This window comes from Antrostomus carolinensis, unplaced genomic scaffold (assembly GCF_000700745.2).
Source record: "Antrostomus carolinensis isolate BGI_N321 unplaced genomic scaffold, ASM70074v2 scaffold9413, whole genome shotgun sequence".
Taxonomy (NCBI): Eukaryota; Metazoa; Chordata; class Aves; order Caprimulgiformes; family Caprimulgidae; genus Antrostomus; species Antrostomus carolinensis.
This window is the reverse complement of record NW_010303153.1, coordinates 49,211-75,460: the sequence shown is the minus strand read 5'-3', so window position 1 is coordinate 75,460 and position 26,250 is coordinate 49,211. Positions and strand designations below refer to the sequence as shown.

At 34.4% G+C, this 26,250-nt stretch overlaps 1 protein-coding gene across 1 annotated transcript in view; it reads right to left on the bottom strand.

The window, feature by feature from the left end:
- The window catches only part of DPH6 (diphthamine biosynthesis 6), an 80,897-nt gene that overhangs the window by 8,960 nt on the left and 45,687 nt on the right, over positions 1–26,250 (bottom strand). Inside the window, exons 5-7 of the mRNA XM_010164003.2 lie at positions 14,836–14,897; positions 7,432–7,526; positions 527–614 (exon numbers count right to left, since the gene is read on the bottom strand). Of these exons, the coding sequence (XP_010162305.1) occupies positions 527–614; positions 7,432–7,526; positions 14,836–14,897 (245 nt within the window). The remainder of the gene's footprint in view (positions 1–526; positions 615–7,431; positions 7,527–14,835; positions 14,898–26,250) is intronic.

The window sequence follows — 26,250 nt, the reverse complement described above, 5'->3', positions numbered from 1 at the left end:
TCTGACCACAATAATCTCCTCTACATGATCTGAAGTCATTCATTAGATGTATCTTTCATATGGAAAAGATAAAACAAAACCCAGCATGTATAAAACTCAAGCAACTTGTGGGTCAGCAAGTTTTTAAATCATCCACTTTACAAAGCAAAAAAGAGATGTCACCTCCCAGCAAATCAACACTGTTCATACAGTTTCCCAATACAGCTGTGTTCCACGGTGTGGCTAGCTGTACTACACAGGTTACACATGTGCTTGACTGAACCATGTTGGCTGAGCACCTTGAGGTTTCGAGATGAAAAATGCTACACAAATATACTACCTCCATTCATTCATTTGACACAAGGTAGCATTTGTGTTGAATTTTTCCTTACAGAAAGTCCTGAAATTCAACTAAATATGTACATAGTTATTTGAAAGTACACCCACTAGAGAATATGTAGCTTCACTCCAAACTGTGACAAAGCAACATAAAAATAAAAAGTACGCATATAGCTTTAAAGGAAGATGACATTTCCTATCTACTTGCCTTATTCTCCAGGTGTAATTTTAAAAAATGAAGGTAAGCCACAGGTGCAAATGCATCAGCTGAATGCACAACCACATTGGCTGAATCTCTGAAATACAAAATTATTAGCATGAAATATTAGTATATAATTTTACATATAGACAATACTTAGTCACCATATAACACAGACTCCAGGGTAACTCATTGCAAATGTATTAATTTCTTATTTAGTTTTTATATGAATTAAGAAAAAATAGTTTGATATCTAAAATTGTACTGTTGAATACCTCATTATCTTCACTAATTTTCAATTTTCAAAAGGAATAAGCTATACTTCCAGATCAGTACTGACAGACTGATAGCTGTAGTCTATGAAAGCATAAATGACATTATGTTTTACATTCTAGAGACTAATATGTAAAGCAACCTTTTAATTTCCTCAACAGTAGATTTTTTTAGAAGTCCATTCTTCTTGATTAATGCTCCAGGGATTAGTTCTTGAGGTATTAACAACATACAATATTTCACGCTGAGAAACTGACTGATTCAACCATCTTGCATCTGATATTGGAGACTACTAGACAACTTTTTAATGCCAAATGTGTTGGTAACAATGATAAACTTCCTGTGTGCTGATTCAAATTAGTTAATTTTAGTTTTCATTTTTACAGACACAATCTGTCACACTTTGATTCACAAGAGGCAGTATCTGTTATATCCATCTGTATGGTTTTACTACTTAAGAAAAAGGTAGCTCTAGGAAACAAACATCAGAAGGTGAGAAACTCAAAGAAAACATAAAAGAAACTCAGACACAGTACAAGAAAATCTGAAAATTTTTATAAGTAAGGCTAAGGACACACAGGTAATTTTCTTGAAACCACAGTGCCCTTAGCCTCAGAGTACTCAATGAGATGAGATAGGTAGATTTCTAGTAATACCACATAAAAACCATGCAAAGTGGAAACAGTTGAAGTCTTGGTCAGATTCCACTGACTTAATGAAAGTGTAAAATCAACAGAAATATCTGTTCTATAAAATGTGTTTTGAGATTTAAAATTTAAAAAATCCTAAAATAACACTACATTGCACAATAATGCTAAATATCTTTAGCATAAGAAGCTCTACTTCCCTTTTAGTAATCTTTTAAAGTAAATTGATAAATAAGACCTCAGCTTAATTATTGAGTTATTATAGAGATCCTTCACAATTAAAATATCACTTATTCCTTTCAGATATCTTAAAGATAGTCCCTTCAGATTAAAGTTATTCCTTTCAAATTATCATGGTGTTTTTTAATTTTAACATAAATAAGTAGAAAATAACTTTGGAAATCTTTAGTAATGGGAATACATAATCAGAAATAATAAAAAATAGACACCAAGAGCACCATTAGGTACCCTGGTATCCTCAGTGCCTGAGGGTATTCTCCATAAATATCTCTTGCTTATTGTTCAAGTATGTGGAAGTCTGGCACTTTTCAGTGATGCATTAACTACTTAAAACTAAATTAACCTAAAAGCTTGTATCAGAAAGGAAAACCAAAAATTTAGGGTTATTAAATTTATGTCTGTTGAATTTAAAGAGCACCTAGTAACTTTAAAAAACACATTTAACTCCAAAGTAAAAGAAACAGTTCTACTTGTATCCCTGCATGTTCCAATTCACTACTACAGCAGAACAGATGCTAAGCATTGATACCTATGCTAACTGTTCAATAACTTTAGAATTTGTGAGTACCTAAATTTGTTACTCAATAAGTATCACAAATATTAAGAGATCATAAGTATTTTTTCTTGGTATGAATTACATTACTATGACATGGAGCTAACACATGGGTATTGATGGGACCATAATTGACACCTAGTTTAACACGCCAATATTTCTCAGCTAATGGATCACAATAGGTAGATTATGAGGTGCTGAAAATAGTATTACAATACATAGCAAAATAAAATATTGTTTCCTTACTACTTCACTTTTGTCAGCCTTTCCAAACATACATCATTGTTCTAACTGAAAATGTTTAAAGACTTGTTCAATAGTAAATGTAACGAACAGGTGGAAAGCAGAACAGTTTTGTTTGTGTCCAATTTAAAAAAATAGGGAGTCCTGAACTTACATGTCACGCCCAGCTTAGCAAATAGTTGAAAAAAGACCCAAAAAACCAAAACCAAATCCCAATCCCCCCAAAACAAACCCAAAATCAAACCACAGACATTAAAATGAAAAACAGAGATTTGAGAGACCCTGATATAAAGGCCATTTCACCCTGAAAGTCTGAATTTTGAGTAGGATCATGAATACATTTTCAGAAGACTTTGGAAGATAATGAAGAATAGTTGAAAAACTGTCCTAATTATCTATTATTTGAAATCATAATCATCTGATCTCTCAAGTCTCCTTGAAGATCTAGGAAATACCTAATAATTTAAAAACTCTCTATCATTTTCATAGGACAAATATGACAAGTTAGAGCAAGTCTGAGAGTACAGTCAGTTCTCTCAGTACATTATTACCTTTTCATGTTTATAGATTTGCTTTTAACTCCAAATCTAGAATTACAAACCTAAACACAGAGCTAATGGTAAGGTATATAAATGCAAAATTATATTTCCCAAATGTTTCAAAGGTGCTAATTTACCTGGGAAAAAAAAATTAATCAAACTATTCTGTGTTCCAGAAATACAAATGGGCCTTTATCATAAGAGTAGATATTAGATGACATTCATGACATTCACATAGATGAGAAATGTATCTTTATGATTTAAAGAGGTGTCAATCAATTGTACTTTAAATACCAGTGTAAGAAGGACAGGAAATGCTTGGTACCTCTCAGATACTGAACATAAGAAAGCTGACAACTGGATTACCTGGGAAAACCAAATAAAACCCATCTGACTCTTGGTGGAATATTTTGATTATAAGATCTTGCTTTCACTGCTAAGTCCTGTTTATTTTCAAATATTTCATTCAATCTGCCATGCTTCCTTTGTGAGGCATATTTTTCAGTGAAGATTGAGAAGAATGGCAAGAATTCAATTTAATATTCAAAAGCAAAATTAATCACAGTCTTACATTAAAGAGACTCCCACTTCTCCATAATAAGTAACACATCAAGGCTGTATTTTTCTTTTCCTGAACTAGCAGATTTCCTTCTTTTTCAAAGGATTTACTCTAGAAACATATTTTGTCACAAGTTTCACATGACAAAAACACTGACCAGTGAAAGCACCACCCGAAGGTAGTGTTATTAATGTCAGGTGTATTAGATTTTCTCCTGTTTTATGTGGTTTACGTGGCAAGGTTTCGGTACCTGGGCTGGGGGCTGCAGTGGTGGCCTCTGTGAGAGGAGACCAGGTGCTGCTGAGCCCATCAGCAACAACTGGTGGAGCCTCTTGTGATATTATATTTTTAAAAGGGTAAAAATGCTGTGCAGCAGCTGTGAGAGTACTAAGAAAAATGTAAGAGAAACAGCCTTGCAGACACCAAGGTCAGTGAAGAAGGAGTGGGATGAGGTGCTCCAAGCACTAGAGCAGAGGTTCCACACAGTCTGTGGAAAAGACCACGGTGAAGCAGGTTGGCCCCTGCAGCCCAAGGAGGATCACATCAAGAGCAGCCTGTGGTGGACCCCATGTTGGACCAGGCTCCTGGCAGGAACTGTGGCCAGTGGAGAGAAGCCCATGCAGGAGTGGGTTTTCTGACAGGAACTGTGACCCTGTGGGGAACCCATGCTGGAGCAGTCCCTTCCTGAAGAACTGTATGCCACAGAAAGGACCTGTGCTGGAGCAGTTCTTGAAAAGCTGCCCCATGGGAAAGATCCATGGTGCAGCAGTTCGAGAAGGACTGTAGTCCATGGAACAGACCCAGGGTGGAGCAGGGGAAAAGTGTGAAGAGGAAAGAGCAGCAGAAACGCACTGTTATGAACTGACCGCAACCCCTTTGCACTTCTCAGTGGGGAAGACGTAGAAGAGCCAGGAACAAAGGAGTGAAGCTCAGCCTCGGAAGAACGGGTGGGGAGAGCAGGTGTTTTTAGTTTTGTTTTTGTTTCTCACTATCCTACTCTGGGTTATTTTGGATTTTTTTTTGTTTTGTTTTGTTTTTGTTTTTTAATTGGCAATAAATTAGATTAATTTTCTCCAAGTCAAGCCTGGTTTGCCCATGATAGCAATTGGTAACTCATCATCTTGTCCTTATCTTGACCTACAAGCTTTTTCATTTTATTTTCTTCCCTTCTTGCTGAAGAGGCAGGGAGTGAGAGCAGCGTGGTGGGCACATGGCAGCCAGCCAAGGTTAATCCATCACACCCGTTTTGTGCGCAAAAGTAATCTTCAATGTCTTCCTCTGAAATTTTCTCTAGGAAGACGTCTTAGAGAAGTTCAGGAAAATCCTCACAGGTTTTATTCTCTAAATTGTAATTCTTACAACTTCATTTAAGCTTCAAAAATTGTATCAGGATGTATACCAGAACCATGGTGATCTAAACATTTGGAAATTATACTAGAATAGTTGAAAACATGACTACTAAGTCTGTTTAGATGAAGTGTATATGACAAGCAATAACGAAAAGTACAAAATAAATAAACTTCTAACTTATTTAATGACAAAGAAACAACAAAATACTTTTCTTCATAAGTTCATAAAGTAAAGATTTCACATGAATGGCTCCCCAAAAAGCATGTTTTTATGACATGAATAATGTAAGAGTTAAGCAGGGCTAATCAAGCCAGAGACACACAATGCCAGTGTAGCTATTCAATTTCCATTATGGAAATGTATATTTAGAACTAGTTGAGTAACTGTTTAACAGCTGTGCCACATATTTATGATTAAATACCCACTGATTTATATATTTGTCTTTTCCTGTAGTATTTTTTTAGCATTTATTGTTAACTATTATTATTATTTGGAGTGTCACCAACAGAAATAAAGACAACTTGGCCAGACCATCTCTGTTTTAGCTTTTCCTATTTGCCTGAATGGTCATTAAACCACTGTTAGGCAGAAAGATATTCCTACTTAAATTGGTATTTGGTTCATCCCAAACCAAGGGCACAATGTACTTTCCTAAGTGTTCCTCAAATTCTATGCAAAATAAAATAAAATAAAATAAACCTCAAACCTCTCTGCACACTACACCGAGAACTTCTCATGAGATTAGACGTAGTTTTCTCCAATCTCTCGTATCTATGCAAAGAGAGCTTTGAAAAGGACCATTAGGAAATTATGCATCCAGTTCCAATCAACTCTCAGATCTGTAACATAAGAAGCCTCAAAAATAAATAGAAAGAATGTAAATAATCATCCAAATACGTGTAAGTGCAAAAACTGATACAAGCACATTTAACCTCTCAGTTAAAATCCAGCTATCTTTCTGAAGTATACTTTTTGTTGCAAGTGTTGCAATATAAGGGCTGAACAGGCTACATTTGTCTGGTAAGAGGTAGTATTACTCTAAATGACAAAGTTTCACAAAATTCTGCCTCTGACACCTACTGGAACTGGTAAGAATTTGTCAGTTTAATAGAAATCATGTCAGACTTTAAACACAAAAATGAATCGTGCTCTAGCAACAATTTCACAATGTTTTCCTTTTTGCTAGAAGAGACTGAACTGATTCTATCTGAGAGCATATTGGGGAGTTTTTGTCCTTTGTCCCAAAGTTGATTTTTGGCAATATGTACCTAAGCATCATACACATTTATTATATACACATTTTTTCTAACTTCCTGCTTAACCCTCCAACTCCTACTAGTCAGCAGGGGGACTCACAACCTGCATCTTCTACCTGGCACCTGGTTCCCCTCAGAGAATCTTCTGCAAGTCTCTCACTTCCTGACCCATACATTCATAACTCCACCCATGAACTTAAATCCAGTTTAAAGATTCTACATTCTTACTTTCTGAATCTTCTTACAAAAGAACTCCATAGCTTTCCTGCATGGAGGTATCTCCAGATTCAAATCATCTAGTTTTTCAGTTCACTCCAGAGGACATACCTTCCAGGCAACCAACAGTTCAGCAGACACCTATCAGAGTAGCTGACATCCCTCTTTCCAGTTTGTCTATTGCTCCTCTTCTTGCAAATGCCATGCAATGAAACAGAGTCAATGGCTCTGTTTCTTACATGGACAAATCCCAGTCTTGCAGAGAAATGAAACAAACAGACGTTCATCACGAAAGCCTTTATCATGACGTCTATACGCTCTGTAATCTTGACCTTCCGCAAGATGACTGAGCATCACCCATAAATTATTACTAATCTGTTTACTTGGCTAAGAAGAGAAACAGTAGTCAAAACATCTCACTCAAAGCAAGCAGGCTTAGCTATTTAACAGACTAATAAGAAACATGCATCAAGACACAAATATTCTCCATATCCCACTACACAGATTTTAACAATTTATGTCAAAGGAATAAAATGCTCAGTGTAAATGAGACAGATTCATGCAAAGTTTGTATTTAAAATATCCTCTAATAATTGAAGAAAAATGTTTATCGTTACCATTCTAAGCTGCTAAACTTAAAACATACACACACACACACACACACAGAGTTAATGGAACCCACAGGCTACTGATGTGGCAGTTTATCAAATGTAGCTGTAATGAAAGATAAATATTACAGGCAATTCGCACTTCATGAAAGGATAAAAGTGTCAGTGTGTAGGTACCAGTTTTACTGCAGGCCATAATCAGCAAGTAAACGAAAGTGCAAATGTCTAAAAAGTTTATAGCCTTCTATGAAGGCCTCGTCTTGTCAGGTATTGATTTAGGTTTCCAGAGAACTTTGCCAGTGTTAAACAAAGTGAGTGTTTGTGAACTTAGAGGACAAGTTTTACCTCTGCCAACAAAAGTTGCCTCAAGCTATATGTGAGTACGATCCCACTGCTTTAATACAAGGAAATGGAAGAAACTGTTCCTTACACAACTATTTTCTTCTTAAATAGAGGGCAGTCCAGAGTGAATGTTTCATACTCTCCACCTTCTCCACAAACATGGACTCCATATTTCTCAGAAAGCTAAAACAAAAGGGAAATTAAAATACATAAGTATTATATTAAAACAGTTTATTACATAGCTTTTGCTGAAAATTTCAGTGTGTGCTTTCTAAAAATTACCCATTAAAAGGCTGAAAAAAACCCAAATACCAGACAGAGGGTTTGTGATTTCTTTGTATGACTATTACAATGATCTAAAATTCTAATCTAAATCCTCATATATTTTAAGAAGAACTGGGACTGTAACATTCAGATAAATTAATGAATTCCCAGTCCTTCTTCATCAAAGGATGTGAAAGTTCAAACTCCTGTATTTGTCTGTCTTTAGTTCACTTCTGTGAGAATCATAGAATAGTTTGGGTTGGAAGTGACCTTAAAGATCATCTAGTTCCAACCCCCCTGCCACGAGCAGGGACACCTTCCATCAGACCAGGTTGCTCAGTTGGGACCGGTGCTCTTCAAAGTCTTTGTTGGAAACATGGACAGTGGGATTGAGTGCACCCTCAGCAAGTTTGCCAATGATACCAAGCCATACTGCAAATCAACACAAGAAGTACCACTTCATATAGCACTTCACACTTCAATGAACACAATTTTTGGCAACAGATTCAACAACTGCATTCTATATTTTGGTAAATATTCATTCTTTCAAAAAATTATAACAAATAGAACCAACAGAGTTTTCCAAGTGAAAAACAAAATGCTAAAGCAAGATTTAAAGACATAAAAACATTCTGTTTCCTTTATAAATTGTCCTGAATATACTTTCTAAATCAACATATGCTTCTAAGAACATTCCTGATGTTCTGGATATCCCACTAAAGCACATAACTATATAAACAAATACAGTCAAAATAAGAGACATGACTATTTTAATTATTCCCTGCTTTATAAATGAGCAGCAGTGGAGCAGGAACCAAAGTCTCTTTGCTGGAGTAAGGAGCACACAACTGCTGAATAGTTCACTGTAATTCTGTATTAATATCCTGTACTGATAGGGAGTAATCAAGCACCTGTACCATGCCTGAGCATGGGGACACTCTCCCTTTTTCTGCAGGAGAAATCTGTGTCCTTATCTTTACCTTAGAGGAACAGATGCCCACCCACCATGCTTGTGTAGCCAAAGCAGGAACACATTTCTCCTTAACATGTAAGACACAGTTAGATGAAATCTGTTTAGGGGCTAGAAAATAGTTCCAAATCTGCTGTTTGTTTTTAGGCAAGCATGACACTGGGTTATTTACACGTTGCAGGTTCAATTTTTTTACCAAAATATTTGTGTAGTAAGTCTATCTGATATATTCAAATGATACTACATTTTTATTGTTGAAGCTGAATGTATAGTTTGTGTTACTTTGAAAAAGAACTGTAAAGGTTTTTATTTTAAAACCTCAAAGAGTGTTTACAACTTCAGCCATCATCTTAGCAAAAAATAAAAATAAAATAAAAATTTCAAAATTAGGTGTGAAAGAAGAAATACATGGAACTTAAATGTTTTCATTAAATCAAAGACCACATTTTAAATTTAAAATTCAGTTAGTTAAAAAAAAGGCCTAAATCTTCCTCAGTCTCTATTTTGGAGAAAAGCATAAATGCTCTGAGAAAACAATACCTTGGTAATGCTCTATGTGACTGTTGATTTGTTTGGTAGTGTAAAATTTAAATCTCTTTGGAACATATATTAAATATTTTTTTCAATGTCTTGCTATGAGAGACATTTTTCATTTTTCCTTTCACATTTTCTTTTAAAGAAAAGGAGCAGAAGAAAACCTTTAATCATGTGCTCATTAAAAAATTACACTCCTGACATAAAAGAGAACTCCATCTGTCAACAATGGCAAAAAGGTTTCTATAGGACAAATATATCAAGAATAATTAATGTTGATGCAACAAGAATGAACCTATAAAAAAGTTAGTCAAAACCTTCTATTCTTCGTCTCATCATAGCTTCCACTGTAAAAAACCATAAATAAATCTATTAAAAAAAAAAAGAAAGAAAAAACCCACAAAAGATCTTTCTAACTGTAACCTTTCCACAGTGAATACAAAGAGTGGCTGTTTGCAAGTCACTTTCAAATTGGTAGCTCTGCTGGTAATCATCAGTGCCTAGAACAATTATTGGCAATTAACATCGAATACTCAAAAGATGTGAGACTACTTATCTTTGTTGTGGGAAATCCTCATTTTCAATGTCACTGGCTTCAAGATCATTCTTGACACCAGTTATACAAGGTGCTAAAGGATTTTCTCTTCCCACTAATGTCAACAGAAACTAAGGATATACAGCAACTCACAGAGCAGGTCCTTAATGTTCATTTTAAAAAAATAATATTTAGAAATGTCATCAATGACACCAAACTTTGTCATTTAGAATATTAACATATTTAGAAGACCAATTATTTTGTTTTGCAAGTTGGATGTTATATTAATAATATCACAGCTTAGACTCTGATCTAAATTTTATGATTGCTAAATCTGCTTTCTACTTCAGATGAGCCAGAAAACAGCAAATTTATCAATTACATTTAATTAAAAATGCAAGTCCAATCCAAAATTCAAAAGAAATATGATGAAAATATCTTCTAGACTACAAAAAATTCATCTTAACTCAAATACACAATGAGACACCAGGTGTATAAACAATCAGCCCAGGTACTACCTGAAGAACAGTCTCTTCGTACCTTGGGAATGAAACATAAGGATTAAAGCTGATGCTCTCGTTTAGGTTTAGTCATCAAAGATAAAAGATGTGAATTCAAGTGCTTCCTTCTTCAAGTGAAGACTTTGTTCCCAGACAAAAATTGTAACACTTACTAAATTATCTATAATTACAGAAACACTCTGTACATCAAGAGGTTCTCATGAAGGCAAGCATATAAAAAAGACTAAACATTTTCTTATTTTCTATTAGCAGAAAAAGAAGTACATACCAATATAACCATAATATGCATTTACCATTCTATTAATAAATTCTAATGAGTGTGAGCAGCAACTGAGATTTGGCAAGTTGCCAAAAATTCTTCAGTGTAAGAAGCTAGGGCTTCTGGTATATAGGAAACAGTGGGACATGAGAACAATTTAATAATTTAGTAATTATGTAGCAACCATTCATCAATAATTAATCAAAGACCTATCATTTAGGAAAAAAGCAATACTTCAAGAACTTTCCTTGCCACAATGCCAGTGTCCTGAGCCAGCAAAATTCACTCCTGATAAAATTATGGGTTGCAGATCATCATTGTACTCATAAGTTCAACCTTCTGTATGTAAAGTCAGAAAAAAAACTTAAAAATTAAAACAAAGTTTTTTTCATTCAACACACCTCCATTTTTCTGTTGCTACAGCAGCAAAATCACCTTACCTTTATGGCAGTAATTACCATCATTTCTATTGTACCTAAATAAACTAAATCAGAAGACTGAAAATTTAGGTAACAATATATTTTTCCAAAGTGAAATAATTCCGTGGATTATGAAAACAGGGCTGGGTTGTGAGTTTTGTTGTTTGTTTGTTTTCTTTTTCCCATTATTGACATGCCTCTTATAATGCCTCAACAAGAGATTTTTTTGTAAAAAGAAAATGATTACTTCATGCTTATTTCTTGTATGTCCAAAAGAAAAATTCTAATAGACACATTATAGCAATACAAGTTGATTTTTATTTTATTGTCCGTACCTCAAGGCAAACTTCTAGTATAAAAATAAGTAAGTAAAGTCCTAATTCCTGATCTAGTAGTATAAGAGAAGTTGAACTTTGTGAATACATGCTAGAATGTAAAGCAGGATATTCCCTACCAATCCCAAATGACTCAATATGTCATACATATTGTGGTTCAGTATCAAAGACCATCTTATATTCAACGCTGTCATTTTTCTGGGCAATGAACTTATGAAGATATAAACTGGTTTACAACAAAACTGAAAACATGTAGAACACAATGGAATTCATTTTTAAAACAGAACCGCAAAAATTCTCACAAATTTGCACACTACACTAAGGAAAATGCTGTAATGAAAAACCCTGCACCTAGTTGAACAAACAACTATGTAAAATATCATTAGATGTCAATAGGGAATCCAAAAGAGAATTACAAAAGAATAGGAAAAAGCATAAATTAGCAAAAAAATCAACAAGAACAACAAAATCCAAGGAATTTGTTGTGAAATTTAAAATTACTGGGTAGGTAATACAATACAAATCAAAGATCCGAGAGTGATCCACATCGAGAAGCTGTGGTAGTTTTGGGGATGTGCAATGTTAAAAATTAATTTACTATGGTGCTTGTTTTGGTATGGTCAGAATATTAAATTTTATCTCTCCTCCTTGCTAAAAATAGTGAATTCCTTGCTCTCACATTCTGTCTACCAGAACTTGTGATCCTGAAGGCTTCACTGGTTTGCAAAAGAGTATTCTTCACATCATAAACTGAAGCATTTCTCTTCAGTTTATAGTTAATGATTTGGTTTTATTATGCCTTAAAGGCAACCAAGTATCCAGTAAAAACAATTTATTTGTACTGACTCTGACATTCATAGCATGCATATGCACAAGAAACAGTTACATGAACAACTAATCAGTTGTGCACTCTCCCCTACAATGGCCTGACAACAAGTTCCAAGTAGGGTCAGAATGCCCTACTAGTTCTACACCTTAAGCTATGTAGTCGTTGCTCTGCTTATTGTTGTATCAATAAAAGATAAAACCTGAAAGCATTTTGAGAACTATTAAACTGACAGTAAGAATTTCAGTGAAACCAAGTAAAAAGAATCACTTCACTTGAGCCAAACAGGAGGAAGAATACAATTAATTCCCCAAAATACCAGGTATTTTTGGATTTATTAATTATTTTCTTGTTAAAATGAATGATGGTGAAATCAAATGGAGAAGAATACTTCTTAAGCCTTATTTTAATTACACTCTATTAATGTAACTAAAATTCCAATACTTGTTGCTACAGTTTTAAAGAAAGTCAAGACTACTGATTCAGCCAAGGTGAGCACCTACCCATCTGCAGCCCCACTGAAGCTGCAACATGAATTTTGGTAACAGAAGCTTTTTTGTGAATGCAGGTGCTGTACTTTCCTCCTTTTGGATTATTTAACTAGTCCTACATAAATATTAATTCATCAAAATATGACTGACAAGTATGGAACTGATGTTACAGTAAAGCTGATGCTTCTGTTAAATCTGTTCCACAGTAAATTGTTCATTGTTTCATGATTACGAAGTTTTATCCTTCCTTAGCTGTCACTTACTAAGACTCTAAAGAAACAGCTCTGACAAACAGAAACAGTAATCTGCAGCAACAAACTGGGAGAGGAGAACTTAAATGTTAATCATGCTCTTAAACTATGTATTTACTTGTGACTCCAAAGATCTTCCAAACAACTTTTCTGGGAATTCATCAGTCAGTAGCTATTTCTATTGTACATGCAGAACATGACTTCACATATCAGTAAAACTGCTTTTCCACAGTAATGTTACTCTCTTGCACCTGTGTCAGAGCAGGTCTGGAGAGCACGTGGAGTGCAACAAAGATTCTGGTCCAGCATGTTCACACAGTGCAATGCCAACTTAGCAGTCAAGCAGCCTAACCATGTTCACAAGTGGTGAACTGAAACTTACAGACTCTGGCTCTCAGTGGCTTATTAGCTGAGCTAAATAGTCATGTTAATACAGTTTCCACTTCAAGGTTGACACAGTGTTCAATTAGACTGTACTACCTAATCCGAAAGTTCACTGATGCTTGACATGGTGATCCCATTCGCTCTTCCTTTTACTGTAGAAATCCAATCTATACTTTTCAGAAAGGACCAACCCACTCCCTCTTCTAACTATTCTTGGTTCTTATTGATATTCCTAGATTTAGCAAATATTCACCATTTTAAGTTGACCTTTATTATCATCCCATGAAATAAAACATCTGCTAATGACACAATATGAACAAATATTTTATATAAAGTTAATGTATATTTATTTTTGTGTGCTCCTACTGTATGTCTCTGACACTGATTTTATACCTGTACTACAAATATTTAGGAAGACACTTATTTCCCTACTTTCCTTCCTTCCCTTTTTCTGGAACAGGAGACAGTATCTCTCCTTCCCATTCCCTGGTATTCTTGAATCTTTGCTGTAGTTGAGATGATCTAAAGATACAAATGAAGCAAGACTTACAAAAAGAGATAATTAAGGGGATTTTTATATCAACTAGTTTATATAGCGCGGTGGGGGGAAAGGTTTCTGGGCAGATTCTCCAGCAGAAGCAACAAACTTCAAGCTAAGAATAAGCCAACAACAACCACTTCAAGTAAGACTATTTGGACGTTATGGACCTTCATTCTTACTCTTCAGCTTCGCCAAGTACCAACTATCTGCCCTCTTCTCTCCAGCCATGTAAATGACTAACAAAATAAAGTTAAACTAAAGACATAATTTCTGTTTAACTTCGCTATTTTTCAGCAGCAAAAAAGATTTTTAAAGTTCCTAACAAATTCTGGTTCCTTCATCTTCTGCAAGTCTTCCGTGCCCTTAATTTTTCCAGAAAAACTACTTAAACAGTAACTACTCATATTAACAATAAAAATTATTTTTAGGAGATAATTTTGTGCAAATTTAGACAGCTTACACTAAGAAAAGTTATATCAAGACTCTCTTAATAGCTGAACACGCAAATGATTGTGGGTTTCTAACAGGCTCGAGGACAAGGAACTGTAGTCACAGACAGAAGAATCGTGTACAAAATCTGGTTGTTGTTCTTCTCCCTAGTTAAATACTTTTTCTTTAAATAAATCTATTAGCTCTGCCTACAAGCATTTTCCTGCTTTGAAGACTACATAACCCTTTCCACAGAATTAAGTACATCCTCAGGAATAAACCTCTTATTCCATTTTCGAAAGGCCCTGCTGTATGCAGTCTGACTGTGTAAAAAACAGTAGGAAACCTTCAGATTGGGATATCTGTAGGGAAGTTTTGTACCACCTACGATTTTGCTACCATTCCTTGCCGTGAAAGTCTCTAACTTGCATGCAATTATTTAGCTTTATCATATTGATAGATGAGTTAGTTTTCCCTTAATATTGAGGTTTCTTGCCTTGTTTGTTTTAAAGAGACTGGCACCATTTGTGAACTACCTCCAGAAAAAATGCTTTTCATTCTGAAAGCACATATCAGAGACTTATATTCCATGTATGAAATAAGCCTTCGGTTAGCAACTAATTTCAGAAAGTAACTAAGTAATTTTTTATTAAGTTAATGTTACTAAATTTCTGCCTATGATACTTTTTAATTGCAAGTTTACCTGTATGAGCATCATTTAAGTAATACCCACCTCCAAAAGATAAGGCTCCATTTGACCCAGAGTTTTTCCTAGATGCTTATCTGGATCTAAACCTAAAAATAAACAAATAAACAAGCAAATAAATAAATAATGTATTTTATACAGTACTGTTAGGACAACAAGAAAAATTTTGGGGTTTTGTTTTTTTTTTTGGTTTGTTGTGGGTGGTGGTGGAATTTTTGTTTTACTTTTGTTGGGTTTTTTTTAATAAATATAGCATGTCTCCCTTAGAAACTAGTCCCACTGTATCAAAAATAATTTCTATAGGTCCTAAAGACATCAGAATTCTCTCTTATGCCCTCCGGGCAACTGGTATCCATGTTTATGAAAAAATAAGGCAAATTACTTTTTAATTGTACTTCAACTGGAAAAGCTGTCGTTTTCCTTTATTAGCAATTTCACTAACCAGTTAAGTAAACATGTGGGTCCATGGTAATAAAAAGATTACATAAAAATTACCTCTTGGAGTCGGAAGCTACCTTTGTAGATACCTATTAAACTAAAGTACAAGTTAATTTTTTGATAGTTGCTGCAAATTACAGACTGTTTTCCACTTTTTTTTTTTTTTTCTCTAAATCACATTCTGTGTGTGTGCAACGCACAGAAAAAGGGTAATTAAAAAGGATGGAGATATAAAGAAAATTCAGATTTACAGAATGTCTTAAATTTTGTATGTTTTGATCCATCAAAAAATAATCTGTATGATACCTACATTTCTATTTATTCTTCTTGGTAAAAAAGTAAGCCCTATTAACATTCATTTATTCCTCTAACTTGCCCCTCTATGTTTCTGTTTCAGCTTTTTGACTTTATAAATTTTGCCAAGTCATGGCTGTTAAATGGTCACTTCTCTGGAATAAATCAAGTAAGTGGCAGAAATCAGTACTGCGATAAAAATCATCCAGGAACAACTGTCTCAAGAGCTGACATCTTCAATCAAATAAATACCCTAGTTGGATTTGATACTAAGTGGTCAAAAGGCCTTAACATACAAAGTAAGCAAACAAAAAATATTTATGACTTCTGAAAGTGAAGGAACACTGGAAAATTTTCAGTGATCACATTTTTTACTACTCTTAATTAGTGAGGTTCTAAGGGTTTTTTTGTACACAATACTTGTCTATTTTTTCCTACTCTAGTGCTTCATACAATAATGGGTATCATTAGAGAGCTGCCACCAGAATGACTCCATTTAGAAGCAATTTCTGAAGTATGTACCTTGCAAAGCACTTTAGATCATTGATGATGAAAGCTGTTATATAAATGTATGGTATACTATTATATAAAGTCATTGTTGAGTTCAAATAGCTGGTATGCCTTTTAATTTTTACAATGATGATCCTGGTATATTTAAAATTCCTGTGAAACTAAAACAAGTTACAGAGAATAAGATCTCAAAACATTAATAAAGTTTCTAAATATTTTATTAAAGCACATTAAAAATTCCCTTACTATCTAGGGGAACACTTTAAAAACTGCTTAATAATTAAAAAGGACTGAGGTTTTCCCCCCCCCCTATTCTTTTTTGGTATTAGTTTATTGCTCTTTATTAACAGACTAAAAATGTGTGATGCTAGATATAAGATAATGACAATTGATGCTTGTAGAAATCATTTTGAAATATCTTTATTTCATTTAAACAGTTCCAATGATTCTGGTGATGTTTTCCACCTTATACCAGCTTAGCATTATGTCCTTGATTTTAATGGGATAGATATTGGGCTAAACACGCATTTTCTCTTAAAATAAACAAATAATAACAAGTACCGTATTTCATATTCATTTCACACATTTACATTAACATTATTCATTAACATAATTACTTGTCTAAGAAAAGCAACCTCTCTCCTTAATAAAAACAAATTGGTTCCCTTTAAATTTAAAACAAGAGATATATTACAAATATTGAAAGAGCTGTCAGAACCAGACACACTAACTTATTATTTCTTCCACAACTTCTCTCTGATATTAAGAAGGATATACCTACTGTTCTGCCTCCTAATGAACACAAAACAATAATTTAGAATAAACTATTATACAAATAGTATACAAAACACAAATAAATTGCCTATGTATAAACTATAGGTAAACTGTTTAGCAATATCCTACACCCACAAGAAAATCTGCTGAAGTGCAGTGTACCCTTTCTGTTTCTCAATAGAATTCTATTTTTGGACAGTTGTCTTTCTTTTGAAAAATATTAATTCCTTCAGTTTCCAATAGGTTTGTATTGTGAGTGAACAGAGATCGTCTGCTGAAGGCATCAAGAACCAATGTAACCTGTAGTTTGCAGAACCAGTAATCCACATCTCAAATCTCTAATGGTATGCATGTATAGACAAGGCTGTATGTCTGCTGCTACTATCAGTATAATAAAGTATCTATAACCATACTTACAAAACAGTTAATATAAATCTATACTTCTATCCAGTAGGTTTTTCTTTAAACAAAGGACTAGATTAACTCAGATTCTTAAAATGACTTAGACTAAAAAGAAAAACAATGTACTGTAAATTCTTAATACATTCCATTTAACCACATCCTCCAGATTTTTCCTCCATTAAACTAGATGTGAAGAAAGCTGGATGGGTGGATAAACCAACAACAAGGTCCAGGGCTTGGATGACTGTATGTAGAATTAAGAAATTAATTAGGAAGGGAACTATAATTTGCAGCACTGACATCTATTTTACTTAACTTGCATGTATCAATGGGAAGCAATTACAATTCAATTAAAATATTCACTTTTATTACTTTACTGACTGACCTTGAAGTTAATGCCTGTTTTATTTAATTGCACCATCTATGAATAAATGTTAACCCTAGGATGTTATGCCCCATTATTTTCAATGTATTTTTAACTCCCCAACTCAACTGCATCAGTCAACGTATTATGTGCTGTCAAGACAGCAAGTGGGGCTTTATTTCTTTGAGACAGACCAGTACATGATGACAGAAACATCTTGAAAGATTTGATAATGCTTTTTTTAACAGTTCTCAGTAAAACAAATTGTGCTCTCACCTCCAGTTTTGTGGCCTAGTTTTACTGTAAAATCAGTATGTGATAGAACAAATGTTATAATCACTTCAAAGTAATTTCCACTCCACCCGTAACTCCTGATAAATCCACTGACAGGAGCAGAACTCCTTCCTGCAAATATCAACAATAGTTGCAGAGCCCTCTAACGCAGCCACAAGACAAGTGCTGTAGAGAACTGTAGCAATGTCAAAAGACTGGGGCATAAATTCAAGGCTTTGTTTTGTAGTGAAAAAAAGGTACCAAAAAGATTGTAAAAGGCATTTCACTAGTGGTAAGCAAATTAGTGTTAAGTAACACAAAAGAATCATATTTAAAATGTTTTGCCTTGTACACATGTATTAGTGTAGCATAAAGCCCTCACCTAAGGGGAAACTACCTGATATTACTTACATTTATCAAGATCATTACAAAATCAAGTTCCATTTTTATGGCACTACATTCAGCTAATAAAATCCACATTCTAAAGTCTTATCTTACTAACAAGAAATTATTTCATACACGTTCAGAATTTTAAAATAGTCTTGATTTTTAATAAAGTCTTTTAGTATAAAAAATCCTATTTTTACCTCTTGGTAAAATACTGAATAAATAAAAATAAATATTGGTTCTAAGAAATGGTGGTACATAAAGTTCTGAAAGCTACATTAAACCAAACTCTAACCTATAATATATGAACACACTGTGAAAGAACCACTATCACACACATCAATAAAATATGAGTTAACCACCATCTATTGATAATAGAGGGAAAAATCTCTATCCTTTCCTGACTAACCAACCTTACAATTCAAAAAGTACATCTTATTCCTCTCTGACTTCTTCCTTATAAGGTTAAAAGCAAATAGCCAAAATAATTATCTATAATCAATCTTCCTGAAATTTCATATAAATAGAATTAAGAATAGACTTTTTGGATAAAAAATTCAACCTTGTTTTAAAGTCACAGCAACTTAAAAGTTCCCTTCTTTTTCCTGACTTCTTGAGAAGTATCGTTGAGATTAGTGAGTGCCGTCATTATGTATGTCAGGGACTTGGACTTAACTTCCAATGATGGAGGGCAGTATAATGCATAATAAGGTTTCTGGAAAGATCCTAAGCATCTGCTTACCAAAAGCAGAATTATTTACAACTGTTAATAAGCGTCAATGAAAGACTTAAGTTTTCTAGAACCAAAACTAGTCTCTTGCTTTCTATTTTCAATTTCTTTTTCAGGAAGAAAATAGAGTTAACAAGGTGATGGGACCTTAATGGTACAGAAATATGAAAAGAAAGCAAAAGGGTATAAAGGACAGAAACAACTACTCATCTTAGAAATGGAACAGAGAAATTAGGACTATTTTGGAAGTTAAAACCTCTAAATGTGTTAGTTTTGTTTTGTTTTGTTTTTTTCTTTCTAGGTAAATAACACAAAATTATTATTATTATTATTACAAAATGATTATTTTGTATAGGGTGCATTAAAAAGAGTGTGTCCAGCAGGACAAGGGAGGTTCTCCTCCCCCTCTACTTTGCCCTGGTGAGGTCACATCTGGAGTACTGTGTCCTGTTTTGGGCTCCCCAGTTCAAGACAGACAGGGATCTTCTGGAGAGAGTCCAGTGGAGGCCACAAAGATGATGAGGGGCCTGGAGCATCTGCCTTACGAGGAGAGGCTGAGAGAGCTGGGACTCTTCAGCCTGAAGAAGAGAAGACTGAGAGGGGATCTTATCAATATCTATAAATACCTGAAGTGTGGAGGTCAAATGGATGGGGCCGGGCTCTTTTTGGTGGTGCCCAGTGACAGGACAAGGGGTCAATGGGCAAAACGTGGAACATCAAAAGTTCCAGACGAACTTAAGGGAAAACTTCTTTACTGTGAGGGTGACAGAGCACTGGAACAGGCTGCCCAGAGAGGTTGTGGAGTCTCCATCTCTGGAGATGTTCAAAACCCACCTGGACACTTTCCTGTGCAACCTGTTGTAGGGAACCTGTCTTGACAGGGGGATTGGACTAGATGATCTCCTGAGGTCCCTTCCAACCCCACCATTCTGTGATTCTGTGAAAATAACTGATTTTAATGAAGCAGGATCAAGCACTGTTCTTTAAATAATATAGAATCAAAATTCTAACAGCACAGGAAAAGCCCATACAAAAAAACCTCACTAGTTGGTAAAGCAGATTTACTGTGCAGGATTGTCAGATAATCTTCATGATGTAGGATTGCATCTGCCACAGAGATATTAATGCACTGTAAAGCTATACCTTAAATTGCCTTGAGGTACATTATTCCTGGTGTAATATTTAGTTTTAATTTCAACAAAGAGTTGGGAAGTGAACTTTTTGTCTGAAAGCATAACTTGACAGGTTCATAGTTGACTGCTAACTTCCTCATAACTTTCACACATGACGAGCTGTGTAACAGTGGTGAACTGGACAGATTCCTTGAACTTCCTTTATCAAAACATCAAAGAAATTGTAAAAGCTGTTTAATTTTCACATAAAAATGAAGGTAAGGAAAGTGCAATAAATACAGGATACTACCTCACCTCTAAGAGATCTGACATGAATATACTTCTTATTGTATAAAAGAGTAAAATTCGTGAAACTTGATTGTGTGCCTACTTATTTTTTCTTTTTGTCCCTTTTTTTTCCTCTTTTTTTTCTTTTTTTTTTTCTTTATTGTGTATGGCAATTTATCTACTGTGGGAGTAGTACTGGGATGGAATCTGAAGATACAGTAACTCTTTCCAAGCTAAGTGGTAAAGTTATAACACATTAATCCCAAAGTGGTTCTAGCATATGTTTCCAGTGCCATTTACTTAGGATCACAGTTTATATTTGTCCTCGGAAGCTCATAAAATATTTTCTAAACTAGGTTAGTCTGATGTCATCAAATTTTAGAATTTTAAGAGGTAAAAGGCTCTAAAACTCTTCATACCAGTAATGTTAATTTTATCTGTAATCTCTTGTGATTTTTTTTTTTTTTTTTAACATCAAAGTTATTTGTGTTCTAGTTACATCTAGGATTCAAAGCAACTTAGCTCTGCCATTTCAGGAACAGAAACTTCAGTAAGTCTTTGAAGAAATTTTGTATTGTTTCATCAAATAGCAAGGCAGTATGTTCACACAGATACTTTTAGAAGTCTAAAAATGATTATACTTCAAAAAGAGATTGTGGAAGAATTGTTAATAACAGCATTAAATTGCTTTAAATCAAATCCAAGACTCTATAAAGTAAATGGTTCATCTAACTGAAAATATTGCCCAAGTCAACTTCCTCTCAGGACTTTCAATGGACTTCAGAGACTTGAAACAAAATTATTGCAGGTTCAGTTCATACAGCCACATATGTACGACTTTCCTGACATAAATCTGTTTTCATTTTTTTTTTTGCTTTGGCATACTGAAATGTTTTGAGTAGAACTACTTTAGAGCATTATTTGTTTATTAATCTATTTAATTCAAGAGTTCAACCATTCCAGCACCATAGTTTGGAAAAAAAAATATGTGCTGTTTTGTCCCTGTTTCAGAAGGGACAAAGCATGTATTTACATGCTTTGAACATTTCTAGTGCTATTAAGTTTTGAAGAAAAGGATTGAAATTTGATTCAGTGGCAGAGAAAGAGGCATGGTGGAAGTGGTAAAATTTGTGTCACTTTCATTAAATCCATCCTCATGGAGACAAGTTATGAACCTTTAAAATGTCAGTTTCACAGAGACTTCTGATAGGAGAAATCAGTACATCACCTGGAAAAGGGTAAAGGCTATAGCAGAAATAAAGGATCTGATTAGGACAAGTCCCCTAAAATTTCAACTCAGAGAGACCTGGAAAGTAAATAACTATGGTTCTAACTACAGATATGCCTTTAAAAGTTTGAGTTTAAGCTCTGTTTCAGCACAGAAGTCTGCACAGTGAATGTGTGTTAAGACCTAACATCCTACCAGGCACTGAAGAGCAGCAAGTAATATTCTAGTATTGAAAAGACACCATTTCTCCCTCTCAATTTTCATTCTGTTAAGATTATTTCAGCTTTTGGCATCTCTTACTAAGCTCTTTTTCTTCCACTGTTTTCCAGCTCAAAGTTCTCTGTCTCCTTCACTAGAACCCTTACTTCCTTTTCTCTTTCATGATAAATGCCTAATAGTCCATTCTTAGCTCGCTTCTTCCATTTCACTTTTTCTTTAGATGATCTAATCTCCCCAAACTGCAAAGCAATCTTTCCACTCTTAAGCCATCCCTCTCCAATTTTGTCTGTCTCTGACACCTCCTTAAGTACTGCAATCAATAATGCCAACTTTCAATTACTTTCCTGTTTTCAAGCACATTCACATTCCCACTCTTCCTTCTAACTCCCGTCATCTGTTACTTCTGAAAATATTTACATCCTTCCCAATTAATCTCCAACCTATATGCTCAAGAGACAGCAAAGAGTGAATCCTATTTCTCTCTAAGCTGTTTCTAGATCCACTTGAGCAAACTGTTACAGAATCTCATTTCTTCTTTTTCTGTAGCATACTTTATTTTAAAGCATTTCTTTATACCCATGCACTAAAAGCTCTTTCCAAAACCTCATCTTACTCTGATAGCAAAGTATGTATCATTCATATACAAACATCAGGCAAATAACACTCCAAATGCAAAGATTATTTTCTTATCTTATTTTTCTAACCTTTCAGCTATGTTGTCAATAAAAACTTTTCTTCACTTAAAGTCCATCTTTCCTCTTTTCTGTTACTCATCTCTTTTGCATCCTACTCTTCTTAAATCCCAAGCTAATTTTGATGGATTTCTGGTCTTGCATACAATTCCCATTTCTCCATGTTGATCTTTTCTGACATGAATCTTTTCCCTTAGAGTAAAAAAGGGCCTGAGCTAAAATGGCTCCTGTAGTTTCATAATTGTTCCCAAGTCTTTTCATACAACATCAGCTGAACAAACAGGTGTGGTAACTTTTCTTCTATCGTAAATAACATGAATGATGTAGATAAATGAGGTAGTAGACAAATATATTGGGTAACAGGCCTGCCTAAGGCAAAAGCGTCAAATACACTTCAACTCTAAAGGACCAACTAAGCTTTGGAAGTTTTGTTTGACAATTCAGTGATAATAACATGCTACCTAGGAAACAAGGATTAGAAGGGTGAAAAGTCTAATAAGAATATCTTTCCTACATGATAGGTGTAAATTTACTAAATTTATAACAAAAACAAATTACAATAAAAATTAATTTAAAGCTATCATATGTATATACAAGATAATACTTTAATACTGTTCAGGGATAAGTTTTCTAATAAAAGATTAAGGCTACTTTTTCATATATGTTATTATTAACAGAATAGACAATCAATACAATTTGACAGTACTTGGAAAAATATTATTGGTCATTTTATGTTCCACTTCAAATTATAATAAACAGAAATAGTCTTTTTCATATTAATAAAACCAGATGTTACCAAGAGCAAAGGCTGTAAAGACATAGATTCCATTACAGGTCCACTGTCTGATAACTGCCCAAAGAAAAGGCAATGGAACAATCAGCTCTAAATGAACTGAACGAGATAAGCCTAATGCTACTGTTTAGTTTATTTAGTAATAGTAAATAAAAAACCCTTATAATACAATATGGAAGAAAACAACTGGGATCTTGCATTGATTTCTTAACAAAATGTTCCTCACTTCCTTCTGTTATGTTTGTGAACTGAGGATTTAAAAAAATATTTAGAGGACCAAAGTCTGTTACCTTGTGATGATGATATAAAAAGTTCCTTCAACTGCCCCAACAAGGACTTCAAAATTGGTCACTACTAAAAACTAGAGACAAATTTTCAAAGAACACTGTTCCTTTCCATTGAACAGATGATGTGCTCAGACAAAACTCACACAACCACCAATTTTATTTCAGGATATGATCTGACATTACAGCCAAACCAATTTAGTGATAAGCTTACTACTGAGAGCTCTGTCCTCCATACAGCTGTGGCATCTATACAGCAAGTTCCACTCTGTGTAGTACCTCTGTGCTGCATCACCCAGCTGCAGCGACACAAAAAAGCCATACTTCTTTGTTGGATTACCCAGCTGCAGCCACACAATCACTGGAACTTTTAGAGGGGCAGAAGCAAGTAGAGACTTGTGGTTTGGAAGAGTCAGCAAGCATATGGCAGGAAAGATCAACCTTTTGGCAGCAACTCACTATTAGATCAGTTTATCTGTAACACTAAATTACACCCTCAGGTGTTTAACTGAGAACCACGTGGTGCTAGTTCTTCTTTAATGTACTCCTTTATACGTAAATCTTACCTTCATTAAAATTAATAGGAGTCTGGCTATCAATTTCAGTCAGTCAGGATTTCACTTCTGTACACTAGTGGTATGCACATAATAAACAATAATGCAGACCTCTAGGTGGTGAGTTTTAAATAACAAACAAAAGCTACAGGTACTGCTTTCATTACACTGAGAAGTAACATTCTCTCCTTCTAAATGAAAAGTTATATATAAAAACATAGGCATCAGTAAACTATCAGCTTTTCAGAGCATTCTATGTATAGCAAGAGTATACCAATCTTCTTGACCTTGTGAGGCAAGCATCAAGATCTTCTCACAGCAAAGGAGACTCAAGTTAAATATACATACTTCAGACAGCTGATTTTAGAGAAGGAACTTTAGGATTTGTTGACAGACAGGAGATGGCAAAGGCTCCCTAAGGACTTTTTACTCCGTTGTTGAAGGGAAATAGCCTGGGTAAGCAACTAGCATCTCAAAATTTAGGTTTCCACAGCCCCTGTGATTTCAACTCTATCCATGGCTGAGCATGTAGATTGTCTAGAAGCACTCGTAGCAGCCAGACCTACAAGGTAAAGGATGCAGCCATGGCATAAGAACCCCACGTCAAATATAAGCTGAGGACCACAAGCTAATCAGCCCTTATACAAAGTTTCAGCTTTTATTAATATCCACCAGTTGAACAGTGTTACGGTATCGTTTCTTTCCTGTGTCCAAAGAACAGCTGGAAGTTACAAACATAATTTAACCACAAAAGAGTTTTTTTCAGCTTAGTATTTCTATTATTTGATCTCATCATTATGATGCCTTTTCAGGTATTTAATTCAATAATAAATTGTTATTTTACTATAAATAAACTGGGAAGAAGCTGCAACGTATAAAGTAAACAATGAGTATTAATCCCATAAAAGACAGAAATTTGAGTTTGTATTCTGATTTTGGCTGAAACATCGAAGAAGCAAATTTTTTCCCACTTTCTCAAGCTAACATTGTGCACTTATAGAACTTACTGAAGGCAAACATTACTCTTAAAACTTCAAGAAAAACTAGAATCATTGAGGACAAACTGCTTTAATTGCATGACATAAAACCAGTTTCAACTATATTCTCATATATATGAGAACTGAAGTTTGTCATACTTTAAAATTTATTGTAAGGCTTAAGCTTTAGTGTTAATTGTTAACAAGATTTAGGTATAGTTAACTATGTAAGTAAAGTAAAACTAAATAAAACTTGGTGGTCAATTTTTACTGAGGATCATACTGTGAGGAACCTAGAGATTCCTTCCAAATGTAAACCTTCCTCCTCTCACTTCCACCTGAGTATTACACCTTCTACTACACTGTAAGCAACTTGCTTTAGAACATGGGACAGGTAAGACCATTACATAAAGTTAGCAAAATTAAAAGTTGAATCTGTTATATGCATATTCTGCAAGTTAATTAGTATTTTAATCTGTAAAATGTGTCCACAGAGCAAGGATATAAAAAACACATCTTATGATTGTACTATATTACACCATCTCATATGAACAATGGATATTACTGGAATTTCAGACACACACATGTTAAAAACAATCAATAACTGCTTCTATTTTTGCTATTACTGAGTAACCTCATTCCGATTTTCTAGGATTTCCACTGAAGAGGTGTATATTTCAAATATAAATGTATCACGCATCATACGAGCATCTTTAGCAGCAAGAAAATAGCACTGAAGATAAATATGCTTAAGCAGCATTTTTTTTTGTTTGTATTGCTCAGGTTTGTTGCTTAGATCTTGGTAAGTTTTTCTCTCATCATTTAAGCCTCTGAAATACACTCTAAAGGAAAGAAGGCTGATCTACTTACAGATCAGCAGAAGGCATGTGAGGAAGGCTTGCTAACAATACTTCTTTTGCATGTAAGTGAGAGCAATTGGTATCTCATCTGTAAAGTACACTACTCTGAGATCGAAAACTCACCACTGGCAAAGTTTATGGTATTAATTTGTAATTGTGGATTTAGGGAAATGTACTAAACTAATGCTCATTTACTTGCATAATTATGTGTTTTCTACATAAACGACAGGCTTTTACCTTGCCAGTACCAGCACTGAGTTAAT